The 13,690-nt window shown below is 52.9% G+C and overlaps 1 protein-coding gene across 1 annotated transcript in view; it reads right to left on the bottom strand.

Annotated features, from left to right (window-relative positions):
* DVL3 (dishevelled segment polarity protein 3) overlaps window positions 1-13,682 on the bottom strand; it is a 14,093-nt gene extending 411 nt beyond the window's left edge. The window contains exons 1-15 of the mRNA XM_005872155.2: window positions 13,520-13,682; window positions 8,319-8,388; window positions 7,682-7,803; window positions 7,453-7,562; window positions 7,127-7,262; window positions 6,856-6,949; window positions 6,591-6,660; window positions 5,828-5,967; window positions 5,556-5,632; window positions 5,373-5,440; window positions 5,068-5,217; window positions 4,348-4,479; window positions 4,009-4,176; window positions 218-433; window positions 8-127 (exon numbers count right to left, since the gene is read on the bottom strand). Of these exons, the coding sequence (XP_005872217.1) occupies window positions 8-127; window positions 218-433; window positions 4,009-4,176; window positions 4,348-4,479; window positions 5,068-5,217; window positions 5,373-5,440; window positions 5,556-5,632; window positions 5,828-5,967; window positions 6,591-6,660; window positions 6,856-6,949; window positions 7,127-7,262; window positions 7,453-7,562; window positions 7,682-7,803; window positions 8,319-8,388; window positions 13,520-13,680 (1,834 nt within the window). The 5' untranslated portion in view covers window positions 13,681-13,682. The remainder of the gene's footprint in view (window positions 1-7; window positions 128-217; window positions 434-4,008; window positions 4,177-4,347; window positions 4,480-5,067; window positions 5,218-5,372; window positions 5,441-5,555; window positions 5,633-5,827; window positions 5,968-6,590; window positions 6,661-6,855; window positions 6,950-7,126; window positions 7,263-7,452; window positions 7,563-7,681; window positions 7,804-8,318; window positions 8,389-13,519) is intronic.
* Window positions 13,683-13,690: the final 8 nt, after the last annotated feature.

The raw sequence follows: 13,690 nt of genomic DNA, 5'->3' as shown, positions 1-13,690 counted from the left end.
CCCAGGCTGCTGCGGGTTGTGTGGTCCGACTCGCTGCCGCTGCCACCTGACTTCGAGTCTCCAGCCTTCGGGTCTTTCTCTTTCCGCCGGTCGCTGCCGCTGCGGTTGGAGCCACTGCTCCGGCTGCCTGTAGGGGACAGGCAGGGGCAGGGTGGTGGATGTTCAAGAGCTCTCGGAGGAAGCCTGGGTCTCCTCCACCTTGTCTCCTCCATCTTACCTTCACTGTGCTGACTGCTGGCACTGCCCCCGCCGTAGCTGTACCCCAGCTCCGGGAAGCCTGGGTGCGGGTTGTAGGGGTGCGGGGGTGGCGGGTACTGGTAGGGGAAAGCCATGGGCCAAGGGGCAGCCCCCGGGTGCGGCAAAGGGGCCAGTGTGTCCTGGTCAGAGGCACCGCTGGAGCCGTCGTGATCGTGGAGGGACAGGTTGGCCATGTCTGTGGAGGGCAGGAGAGGGCCGGATGTTGGGACTCCCCCATACCTTTGCACCTCTGTCAGGAGGGAGGTCCCAGCCTAGGCTGCATTGGATGCATATGAGATGACAACAGCAGTGGTAGTTTCCCACCATTATGGGAGGAGGCATAGGCCAGAGAGCTCACATTCCTTCTTAAACCCTCCCCACCACCCAGCAGAGATGGTAGAGAGGGAGCCCCTGCAGACAGCCCCAGGGAAAACCCTTCTCAGGGAGGCCCCAGTCACCATTCCTAGCCTCAATGCCAAATCCTAACACCCAACTCCCAGAAAAGCCTTTGGCAGTTTCTCCTCCTTCCTCAGTGGACTGGAAGGGACAAAACTCACTCTGTTCACTGAGGGCAGTGATTTTCAACTGGTGTGCCACCAGAATTTTTAAAACACGCAGTACCTGACTAGTGAGGGGCTCTGACCTCTTTTTCCTTAGATTGTCAAATAAAAAGAGTGGCCAACACAACAATAACCGTCCCATGTGAGTGAGTCAAAATTATACCAATCTTTTTTGTCAGGTTGACAAAACAATTTGTGTGTGTGTGTGTGCCACAGAATTTTAGTCTTTAACTTATATGTGCCATGAGATGAAAAAGACTGAAAATTGCTGACTTAGAGGGTAAAAGGTAGAGGAATGTAGGAGGCTGAAATCTCAGACAATGATCAGGTAGGTACTGCATACCTGCAATTCATTAGGCACAATACAAAACACTATTTCATACAAATATTACCCCGACCCTATGAAGAAGGTGCTAGGCACATTTTTTCCAGATGAAGTAAGTGCAGTCCAGAGAGGTTAAATGACCAGCCTGAGTTCAACCTAAACTGTAGGCAGAACAGAAGCTAAAAGTTGCTAACTTTTTTACATTTCTAGATGAGGAAATTAGTAAGGAGTAGGGAGCAGTTTGGTGAAATTGTGCCCTCCCCTCACCTAACACTAAAAAAAATACCCATTAAAAACCAGAATGAACATAGGGCCTTTCAGAACCTCTCCATATAGAAGGCCATTGGCCAGAATCAATTTCCTGGTGCTGCTGGGGAGAGTGGAAGTGGGGTGGGAAGGGCCCAGAAAGAGAACAAGTTAGGTGCCTCGTCTGTGCTCTCCACCCCATTCCCAGGGAGGCGTGGTTCTTCATTGTATTAACATTACTTCTTTCATGACTCTGGCTCCCCCAGTAAATGTTAAGGATAAGGATGCCCCCACTAATGTTGGAACTACCTGGAAGGGAGTTTAAGGGGCCACTAGGACTAATGACCTGCCTTGGACACCCCTTACTCACACCCCATCTGTACCAGGTCCCAGAGGCCTGCCAGATATAGACTGAGCCCTTTGTTCCAAGCCCTTAAGTAAGCCAGCCCAACCTTCCAGGGGAGAAGAGATAAGGAGAGGGGGCCCAAGGGGGCTAAAGCAGCCAATGAAGTCTTCCAGCCAAGCCATGAACTTGTCAAGGCCAGCAGCTAGCATGAAGGGTGGTGGTGGTGGTAGTAAGCAGGGGCCTGCCTTGGCTCATGTTCCAGGAGCTGGTGACTATTTCAGCTTCCAGGCTATCCCAAGGGGAGTGACTATGTGTTCCTGGGGCTACCCAGGTCCTCGGCTTTTCCCTTTGAGCTTGCCACACTCCCAGCTTAGGACACCTCAGCCAGTGAGAAGGAAAAGACCTGTTATGTCAGTATCTCCCTGAGCTGGGCCTCTGGTGCCAGGTCCATGGGTAGAAGATCCAGGAGGACCCAGGGACAGAAGGATGTCTCTTGAGCAAAAACTAGAGCTCTTCTGAAAAGCTTTATGTGTCCCTGGAAATTTGGGATCAGGGCTGATTCTGCTAAGGATGACAATACACTGGGGCCTTGACTTACGAGTTTAACGAGCTCATTAAGGAGCTCGTTAACTCAAATTACTCTATCAACTCAATGCAAAAAATCGGCCGAGAGACAGCTGGTATCTCAAAAAACTCGTTAGTCGGGACACTCGTAAGTCAAGGCCCCACTGTATCACACTTGATTGAGTCTAAGAAACCACTGGTTGTAAGATGCACTCCAATTTCAGACACTGAAATGTGAAATAAGTGTTCATCTTAGAGTCAATTAAATATATGAAGAATGGACTTTTTAAAGGGTACTTTCTGTGGGCTAAACATGGTGCTGAAAGCATTATATACATTACATCGTCCTCAAAACAGCTCTATGATATAGATTCTACTATTACTTCCACCTTACAGATCAACAAATTGAGGCATTGAGAGGCTGTGTCACTCATGTTCACACAGTAAGGGTGGTGCTAGGATTTGAACTCAGAGCTATCTAACTCCAAAACTCTGTGCATCTACTCCATGTGGCCACACTGGAACAGCTGAGGGCCAGGGACCCACCCTCCACCAGGACTTGTGCTCTGCAGAAACAGCTTTTCTGGTCCCTAGAACCTAATCTGAAGCATTTTAAGAGTTAGTTTTTGGACTCCAGCCAGCACCACTGGGCTCAGAGAAGGTTCCCTCAGGTAGAGGTGGCTGCTGGGGGAGGGTTTCAGCTCCCAACACTGAGCGATGCTGTCCTGTTTCGAAGACTCCCCTTCCAAAGGGCTTCAGAAAGAGAAGAGGGCTTCCACGCAGACCTCTCCTGCTTACTAACCCTAACTGGCTTTGCACTTTTTCAGGATCAAGTCCAGCTCCTGTGATAGCTTGTAGAATCCTCTACAACAGGAGTGGAGAACCTTTTTTCTGCCAAAGGCCACTTGGATATTTATAACATCATTCACAGGCCATATAAAATTATCAACTTAAAAATTAGCCTGTTATATTTAGTCAAACATTTAATTAACTCACCCCTAATGCCTTGGCAGGGCCAGACCAAATGATTTCGAGGGCCTTATACCATCCACAGGCTGGACATTCCCCACCCCTCTCTACAACCTGGCCCTGATAGCTTCTCTAGCTCCATCCTGAAGCACAGTCCCTCCACAGAGGCCTGAGGAAGCTGTGGACATGGGGCCTCAGACAAATCCTAGGCCCTAACCTGGTGGACCCTGCTTGATGCTGGGAAGCTAAGCAGGGCCCAAGGAAAGGAACTCTGGCCTTGCTAAGACAATGTTTCTGCACCACTACACACCTGGTCAAACCCAGATGGTGGGAAGAACAAGGGCTCTGGAGCCAGAAAGACCTGGAACCATGGCCTAGTTTCTCTGCTTCTAGTAGTGAAAGCTGGGGTGGACTATTTACCGTCTACATATCTCAGTTGCCTCATCTGAAAACAGGGATAGTAATCCATCTCCCCAAGGGCAGAGAGGAGGTTGTGAGGACTGAGTGACAGAGTGAGATGATGTTTTAGAAACAATCAGCATGGTGCCAGGCACTTAGAAAATGCCAGCCCCTCCAGGGGACGTAAGGCAGGTGAAGAGGCTGAACTGGGTTCTGCTTCCACCACAAAACTCTCAGGCCTTGAGCTGGGAGCCCAGCTCTGCTGCCCCCTCCTCTGGGTTCCCTGGAGTCTGCCGCCACACCCCTGGGCACCGCCCCACTCCCAGCCAGAAGACAGGGCAAGGAAGGGGGGAGGCACGTACTGCCGCAGAGGTCACCGAAGATGTAGTAGCACTGCTCGGAGAAGGTGATCTTGTTGACAGTGTGGCGGATGAAGCCAGCTTTCAGCAGGTTGCTTGCATACTTGCGGGCTTCTCGCCGGTCAGTGAAGCCTTCCACGTTGTGGTACAGCCAGTCCACCACATCCGAGCCTGGGAGCAAAGCTACCTTTGATTGGGAGGCCCACCTTGGGCTCATCTGGCCTCACAGAAGCCATGAGGCTGGGCCTAGTTCCAGCTCAAGGGAGTTATTGGGCGCCTAGCCTATCCTGCTCCCTCACTGCCCACCACCCCATCCTTCATCCCACCATGGGGCCCTCTCACCGATGAAAGCGTTGGGGATAGTGATCTTGAGCCACATGCGGTCTCGGACCTCCAGCCCGGATTCAGGGGAAGCCATGGCTTTCACAATGGCAGCCATGTCACTGTGGATGGACAGGTGAAAGTCGTCTAGGCCTGGGGGTGGGAAGCAAAATGGTCAGGCAGAAAGGGGCTGTGGAGGTAGGCAGACGGGAGTTTGCATTCCAGTTCTACCGCCTAATAAATATGGACCAGTGTTGGACAAATTATTGACTTCTTGGACACTCAGTTTCTCCTGTAAAAATAGGGACTTTCACGTCTACTTTATAGGGATGTTTGAAGATAATTAAATAATGTAAATGAAGGTGCTTAGTATAGTGCATAACAAGTGTTATGATGATAAAAATGGCAGTCATTATTACGTGCTTACTTTATGCCACACACTGTGGCAACTGCTTCACTTATATCCTCTCATTAACCCCCAGGAACCTGGTAACGCGCACATCATTAGTCCCATTTTACAAGAGGAAACTGAGGCTCACTGGGTGCTCAATACCAGTTCAGAAGCAAACACTGTTTAGTGAGCTTCGGGTGTCCCGAGGGAAGCTGCAGTGTGAAGTAGCTGGAATGAGCTGAGCCCCCTCCGGCCCCTCTGCCTTTCAAGCAAGTCTCCACATGGGCCTTCATCAGTCCCTCTCACCTGGCCCTGTCTGCTGGGCCCAGGGGACAGGGTTGGACACTCACGCTCTGTGTCAGGAATGGAGCTGGTGATAGAGGAGCTGGTGGAGGTGATGGTGCTCAGGGAGGGGCTCATGCCGTAGGCAGGGAAGGTGCCAGTCATGGCTGCAGTGTGGGAGACCCAGGCCGCAGGGTCAATGGGCCGGATGGGCTCGCCTGCAGGGAGGATGAGGAGTTAGGGGCTGCCCACCCTGCCCAGTGCTGGGCCCAACAGGGTAGGTGTGAGGGTTCAGGGCAACACAGAAGGAAGGAGAGACAGAGCTCGTGTATGCCAGACACCAGTTTTAGGGCCAAGTTCCCCATCCACTTACTCCTGGGCAATGTGAAGCAACCACGTGGACTTGGGTCCCAGCACTTGGCTACAGTCAGGGTGATGGGCCTGAAAGCAAGGGTGTCCCTAGTGAGGGCAGGATGTATGGAGGCGAGACCAAGCCCCTTGCCTGATAGCCAGAAATGCCTGGCACCTCCTCCGTAATGCTTCAGCCCATCCATACCCTGGTTTGTGCACAATCTCCCGCAGTACCCGGACTGCGTCGTCATTACTCATGTTCTCAAAGTTGATCTCGTTTACCTGGGAAATAGGACCAGGAATGGGATAAGCAGCTGTGCTGGGGAGGGAGTTAGGGAAGCTTGGTGGATCAGGAGGTCTTCCCCACCAAGAAGGGGCCTCTGAATAGGGTAGAGAGGGTAGGAAGAATGAGAAGGGACAGAGGGTACATCTCCCCAACTCCCTATCTATACCACCAGCCACAGTGAACAATGGTACCTGTAACAGCATATCTCCTGGCTCGATGCGTCCATCAGCAGCCACGGCCCCACCCTTCATGATAGAGCCAATGTAGATGCCTCCGTCACCACGCTCGTTGCTTTGGCCCACAATGGAGATGCCCAAGAAGTTATACTTTTCTACAGGGAGTAATAAGACCTTGAGATGGGAGCAAGGTTCCTAACCAAATTCTGAGCCCCTTATTAGAAAGAGTGTAAAGGGACAAGAGCTAACATTTATTGAACTGGAACCAGGCACTGGGTTCAGCATGCTCAATAGGCTTTCATTAATCCTTGCTGGATGTGAGGAATGGACGCTCAGTCTCATTTTACAGAGTAGACAACTGAGGTTCAGAGAATTTAAGTGACTCTTCTAAGCCATTAAATGGCAAAACCAATATTCAAACTCATTTAAATTCCAGACAAAGTTGGGGCTCTTTTCACTACACCCAGCCATCTCTTAAAAGAGTGGGTAGGGCAGAAATCAGGGAACAAGAATGCAACAGCTAAAACATGGGAAATGGGAAGCAATCAGAAATCACTTCCTCCAGGAAGCCTTCCCTGATGCTTTTCTCTGCTTCCATAGCTGTGTGTGCTTCTCTCTGGCATAGCCCTGATCATGAGATACTGAAATAATAGTTTAGGTTTATGAAAGAGAGCTCCTTGAGGGCAGGGAACATAACTTGTGTCTCTTTAAACTCCTTGAGTCTGCCCAGTGTCTGGCATACAGTAGGCACTCAAGAGTGTTGTTTCACCAGACTCACCCATGTTGAGAGTGACCGTGATGATGTTGAGTGACATAGTGGAGTCCGTGATGCTGCTGAAGGATGAGGACTGGAATAGATAGAGACTCTGAGCAGCAGGCAGGGGTGGCAGGAACTCACTGCTCTCCCCTAGCTCCTCCTCAAGGTGAGCCTTCAGCCACCACCTTCCCTCTAAGGTTCTAAACACTGACCCAAGGGGAGGGGATCTAAGGACGGATAAGCCCTGGCCTTGCCCCACTCATCCCTAGCACCCCAGGTCCCATACCCGCTCAATCCGGGAAACCTTCTGCTTCCGCCGCCGCCGCTTGTGTCTTCTCATCAGGCGTGAGGCACTGCTCTGCTCTGTGGAGCTGCTGAACCTGTGGGGCCCACAGTCGTTCCCCACCAGGCTGACCTAGCCCTGCCCCGTAAGAGGCACTGCAGGGCCCAGGTCCCCAGCACAAAGCCCACATCCCTCCCAGGGGCCCAGTATCCTCAGGGTTCAGGGCTCCTCAGGGGTCACCTGCCCACCAGTCCTCATGAAACCAAGGCCCTACCTGCTGGTGGAGTCATCCTCCTCAGAATCAAAGAAGCTGGTGGTCTCCAACTCGCTGCTCATGAGGGTAGTCGAGCTGTCGTAACCCCCTGGTTCTCGCCGCCGCTCCCCTTTTGCAGTTCCATTTAGCCGGGTTGCTGCAGGGGATAGAGGCAGCTGGGTTCACAGTGCCCAGTGTAGGAGGGAAGGGAGGAGAGGCAGGCTAGGGGCTGCACTGGGGCCAGTCCTATCCCGAGCTCAGGAAGTTGGGCAAAGAGGTGGTCAGCTGAGTGGAAGCTGTGGGGAGGGCACAGGGATGGGGAAGGCATCTGTTCAGGGAAGACGCACTGTGCTCTGGGCCGTCCCTCCTGCGAGGCCGCTCCCGCTGGGCAGACACCAAGGAGTCCGTCTCTGTGTCATTGTCCAGGTTCTCCTGGCTGCCCCCACCAGCATGAGGGCTGCAGGGAAGATAGGACTTGGTGGAGGAGGGGGCAGGCTGGGGGCTCCCTCCCCCAGCCCTGGGCTGAGCTGACCTGGCCCTCCCCACAGGCCCTTCCTACCCTCAGGTCACACTCACTGGAAGGATGGCGGCCGGGAGTCCCCAATGCCTCCTGTGCGCTCCATGGGAGGTGGCAGCTCCGATGGGTTATCAGCACAGAAGGGAGCTGGCTCTGGGTGTGAGCCTTCAGCTGACACCAGCTGACGGGGAGAAAATGGGTAGGTAGTATGGCACGAGGGCACGTAGGATAGTTGGCTTCTGGCAGGGCATGAAGACTTGGGGAGAATGAAGCAGGGGGCACGGAGGGAAAAGAGACAGGACTATGCAAGGACAGCTGACCTGAGGAGCAGACCCACTGCCAGGTGGATGGTGTCAGGGAGGCATGGGCTGGTGAAGTGGGATGGGGGCAGAGGGTAAGGGTCCAAGGCAGAGTTCAGCAGGTGACAGAAGGGAACCTGAGGCAAAGTGCCTCCAAGGGCATAGGAAACAATTTTGCCTCCTATGTATGTTTCTGTAGCCGCCTTTTCCCTTTCACACCACTCCCCCAGTTTCACCAAGGCTATAGAATTTGGGGTAGAAACTGTTCAGTTAGAAACTCAAGGACAGTTCAGATACTGAAACATAAAACCATCAGCTATAACCTTAGCAATGTCTTTCCTCCGTCCAGCCCATGGCAGGAATGTGGACGGAGGGAGGGTTGAGGAAGGATCCTTACCCAGGACACCACCCGGCCATTGAAGCAGGGCAACTTGGCATTGTCATCTGAGATCTCCTCCTTCACCACTCTGCAGGGAAAGGGAGGTTGTCAATGAGCTTTCTGGGGTAGAAATGGAGGTGTCCTCACAATCCCAACTCTCAGGGGCTTCTCCACCCTAAACTGGGAATCAAACCACCAGCATCAGCCTGTTCAAACAACAGCATGGGTGGGGGTGACCCAGCTGCCTTCCTGGTCACCTGACAAATCGCTGTCCCCCATGAGTGCAACCACTCCCTAGAATCTCAAGAGTGCTTTATCCATCCCCAGTAAAGCTCTCATGGGCTGGACTTTTTCTTTCCCTCTGACCCTAAACTAGGAAAAAGCACACCCTGATTACTGTCCTTCCCTTCTCAATTGGGAATCCTGACATTCTTCTGGGAGGTGTGGGCGAGGAATTTAAGAAAATTAGGAAAGAAAAATGGAGAAGACATTTACTGCCGTTATGATAAAACTAACAATTGCTCTCATTTATTGAGCATGTATTATGGGCCAAGCACTAAGTGAACACTTTACTTGTATCATTTCATTTACTACAGCAATGCTATATATAAGATACAGATGGGGAGACGAAGGTTCAATAGGTTCAGAAATTCACCTATAGGGACACCACTAATAAGTGAAGTGCTGGAATTTGAATCCTCATCAGCCTGACTCCAAAGCCTTTATTCCTACCAATTATACCATCTTATCTCCCCACAGTGATAATATATATTCTTCACATCAGCCTCATTGTGTAGACAATATGATCCCCATTTTATGAATAAGGAACTGAGAAACATTCAGTAACTTGTCCAAGGCCACAGAGCTAGAAGATGTCAGAGTTGAAATTCAACCCCAAGCTTGTCTGACTCTAAGTCCCACACTCTTTTGACAGTATTTCACATTCTCTCCTGTACAATGACAGAGGTGATGTGGGTCTGTGTGGAAGGTGAGGTGGGGGAGGCAGTGATGTGAGGCATGGGGGGTGGGGGTGGGATGTGGTCACAGGCATGCAGTGAGGCAAGAAGTCAGACTATGACCACAGTTTGGGGCCAGCGAAAGAAACTGGAATAGTTTGAGGTCCCCCAGATTGCATCAAACACCCAGGAGGACAGAGCCGGAAAGATGTGATTAGGGGCAAGAGGGAGACACATGCCTGAAGTTGTGAGCAGAGAGTGAAGACACTAAGGAAGGAGGCTGCGAAGCCCAGTCTCCCTGTTCTTGAAGAAGTTCTGCCCAGAACTGGGAACGTGCTTGGCTCCTTGTGATGTTCACATTCTTGGACTCACAGCCAAGTTCGAAGGCCGAGCCTACCCTCCTCCCTCCCATCCAGCCCTGGCTCCTCCATCATTTCCAGCCCCACAATGACCCCGAGAAAGCAGCTCAAATCATCCTGCTCAGGGCCATCATGGCAGAAAGCCTGGAGACAGAACAGGCGGGAGAGAAGGGACAGAGAGGGGTAGCTCAGACCTGTCAGCCAGTCCAGCCACAGGACACCCTAAGCTTGTAGCCCCCTGTGGGAACTGGGGCTCAAAAGAAAAAGAGGGTGCGTGGGACATGTGGCAGGGACTCTGTGACCTGCTTCAGAGAGGGTCTCCCTGTGGTGGGAAACCGTGGCTGAGTCCCCACAACCCTCTCCCCCAGCAGGCCCCACCACACAGCTCCAGCTACAGATGTTTCCTCTCTTTCTGGGGGTCACTGACAGGTCGCCAAGGCTCTGTTGACTCATAACGATCAGCTGATCAGCCTCAGAAAGCCCCCCTTCCCAAGTGGAGCTAAATGGCTCAGGGTTCCACTGCACACGAGCACACACGCGTGAACACACACACACACACACCACACTCTCACGAACTTGGGTTTAAATTCCAATTCTGCTACTTATTAGCCCTCCCATCTTAGAGAAGTTTAACTTCTCCAAGCCTTTGTCTCATCCTGGTAAATGGGATTTGTAAATGCCTGGCACAGTCCAGGCATACCATAAAAGCTAGTTTCTAACTTTGTGAATTTTCAGCAAGACCCATACTCTCTTTCTAATTAGGAGTAAGTTTGCAAGGGCAGGAACCAAACACATCTGCTCATCATTCACCGTTCATGCAATTAAAAAGCCTTTGCTGAGAGAGAGCGCCCAGTGTTTTAGATCCCGTGCTTGCCGTTGTATGAACCTCAAGAAGCATCAGACCTGGAGCCTGCCTTGTTCTCTGAGGTTACAGTCCAGTGGACAGTCCACATAAGCATATTCCAGGTGGGAAGTGGTCAGAGTGGTAAGACCAGCAGAGGTGTTCATTGGACAGACACCTGCTGAGTGATACAGATGTCAAGTCCTGGCTAGGAGCAGGTGGATGCATAAATAGGATAAAATACCATAACTTTAAAAGCTGAACCCAGAGGACAGGAGAATTTGGACATGGAGAAGCAGGGGGAAGAAGTGTGTTACAGGCAAAAGGCCCAGAGGCAGGACAGTGTGACATGGAGCAGGAGAAACATAGTTAGTGACTCTACTTCCCATGTTGCCCCTTCCCACAGCTCAAGGCCACTCTAGCATTGGGTACACTATCTCCTCAGTGGTAAAAATGCTCATTCTTCTTCCATTTCCCAAATAATTTAAGAGGGGTGGGCCTACCCTGAGCTTGACAAATACTTCTGGAGCCCTCACAAACCAGCACCTCAGAGGGTGAGCCTGGAGGGGATGCAGAGACAGCAGCCCTCGTCCTCTGACCCACCGCCCAGCTGTCAGTAGGGGTCACTGGCCGCTGCCTGACCTCCTCTTATGGGGCTAGGATAGGTGGCAGCCCCATCACCTCTACAGTTTGCCAAGGCTCAGCATCTCCCTCAGAGAGGATGCATCTGTAAAATGGTGATAATAATAGTAATACCTACAACAGTGGGATTAAGGCCTTGGACTTTAGAGCCAGATTCCTGATGTTGAATCAAGCTTTGCCACTAACTAGCCAGACGGTGTGACCTGGGTAAGTTACTTCAGGTTTTTGTGCTCTAATTTCCTCATCTGTAAACTGATGGTATTACTACCTACTTCATAGGGCTGATAAGAGAATTAAATGAGTAAAAATTAGAAAAGCACTTAGATCAGTGCCTAGTACACTGTAAGCGCCATAAAGAGTTTGTTAAATGTGTACGTGCACACACACACACACACATACACACACACATTCCTCTATTCCTCAGCTATTAGTCGTCTGTGGTAAACCTACCAGGTCTGCTCATTAAGCCTTCTGGGGATAAAAACAAAATCAATCTCCAAAATCAATCTCCTCCATTTCATTTTTAGCATTGTTCTCAACCCTGTAAAAATGGCCTACTCTGATACTTTACCAAGGATGGTTCAGGTACCAGCGACATATGCAAGATGTGTTCAGGTGTTACCTGAATGCACATTGCTTAATTCAACAGTTAACATTTATTTTTAACATATCTTATAAAGAAATATAAATAGAAAATGGGTGATTTCCTATTATTGATTTGGTCAAGCTAAGAAAGAGTGAGTGGACTGACAGTGAATTTAAAGAACAATATTGTCAACAGTGAGCCGATGTAATGGGGGGCCTCCTGTGACTGCAGTGAGGCCTGGCCTGGGGTAGGGCCCGTGCACTGGACTCCAGCTGATCTGCCCTACCCATACCCTGAGGCAGTATCTCAGCCTCTCCTAACTCTATTCTTCTCTTACCCGGCCAAGGCATCACCCCCTCCCTCCCATCCCTTGCAGATGGATTTCATCCTTCTTCCGAATTTTCCAAAGGGGAGTCCCTAGAGAGGCCGGACCTCCAGGATCGGAAAGCAGGGGTGTCTGTCTCTGGACTGAGGCCAGGCAATATTAGACATCGGAGCTCCCCGCCCCAGGGTAAGTCTGACAACAGAAAGGAGTTAGAAGCCGAACAGCACTTTCCACTAGAAAAGCACTTTCACACACAGGAGCTCATGGGCTCATCGAACCCTGAGTTCTGGGGGGGGGGGGGGGCGGAAGGTGACACAAGCATGCCAGGCAAAGGAGGGAGAGGGTGCTTGCTGCCCAGGGCCAGGAGGGCCGGGGTCCTGGGAGGGGAGAGAAGCCGGACGGATGGACGGACGCACGAACATTGGGAAGAAGAATGTCTTCCCTCACTAGGCGCTGGGGCCTCAGCTGAGAGCAGTGCAGGCCTCTGGCCAGGGCTGCAGAGGCTGCCTCCAGGCTTCCCCACAGGCCTCCAGGCCCAGCGCCCAGTTAGTGTGGGGGCCTTCCCCGCCCCCCGTCCCCCAGGAGTTGGGGTGTGTGTGCGGGGATGGCCAGGCTCCCCCTCCCAGGCCAGCTGCTAAGGAACCTTCCGGCTCCAACATTCCATCCCTCCTTAAAGGGGAAGTCGCTGCTTCCAAACTCGGCCTGTCCAGAGCCCACAGCTGGGGGAGGAGGGCACCAGGCCGGCAGGGAGGGGAGGTGGGCGCCGGGGGACGCTTCCCGGGCCTCCTACCCGGGCTCCGAGGCCCTTTCCAAGACCACCCTCCGGAGGGAAAAGGCCCCCATCTGGGGAGGCAATCAGCACCTGGGCTAGTGCGGGCTCCTCCTTCGGGGTCAGGCGTTCTGCTCCCTTGACAACCTCCGACACACCCCGCAAGGAAACGGGGAGCAGCTAGACTCCCGGTCTGCAGGCCTGAGCGGCCAGCCTGGCGCCCGGGCACCCCTCGCCTCCCCCTCCCCGCAGTTCCCAGCCCCGCAGCACAGCGCTGGGAGGCTCGGTGCTCCAAATATGGCTCGGAGTGTGGAGCTGGGGAGAGGGAGAGGGAGAGGGCCGAGAGCCAAACACCCCGAGTCTGGGTTTAAAAGGTGGCTCCCTGGGCAAGCGGGGGGGTGGGGGGCTCGGGGGCTCGGGCTCTGGGACTGGGAGGAGGGGTGTGTGTGTGTGTGTGTGTGTGTCTGAGCCGCTGGTCTCAGAGGTGAGCGGGCTTCCTGGGCTGGTCCTGATTGCTCTTGGGGAGTTGGACGCCCCCCTAAACGAGAGCGAAAGGAGCGTCCCTAGAGAGGCTGGGCTCCCGGGTCTGAAACAAGCAAGGGGAGCCCAAACGGCCGAGGGCCCCCAGCATCCAGAGCAGGGCTGGGAGCCAGTGCAGCCAGGGGAGCGCCAACTGCCGAGCGGCCTCTGGAAGCCGGAGGGGCCGGGGTCCCCCGGAGGCGAGGCGGGGGCCATCCTCACCCGAAATCGTCGTCCATAGACTTGAAGAAGAACTTGTAGCTGGGCCGCTGCAGGACGCCCTTAAAGTCCGCCAAGGTGACGCGCTCGGCGGGCAGCGGCAGCTTCACCAGGTACGGCGTCTCCTGCCCGTCCAGGTGGTAGATGATCTTGGTCTCGCCCATGGCTCCGCCA

Source organism: Myotis brandtii, unplaced genomic scaffold (assembly GCF_000412655.1).
Source record: "Myotis brandtii unplaced genomic scaffold, ASM41265v1 scaffold368, whole genome shotgun sequence".
Lineage (NCBI taxonomy): Eukaryota > Metazoa > Chordata > Mammalia > Chiroptera > Vespertilionidae > Myotis > Myotis brandtii.
This window is presented reverse-complemented; position numbering and strand designations above follow the sequence as displayed.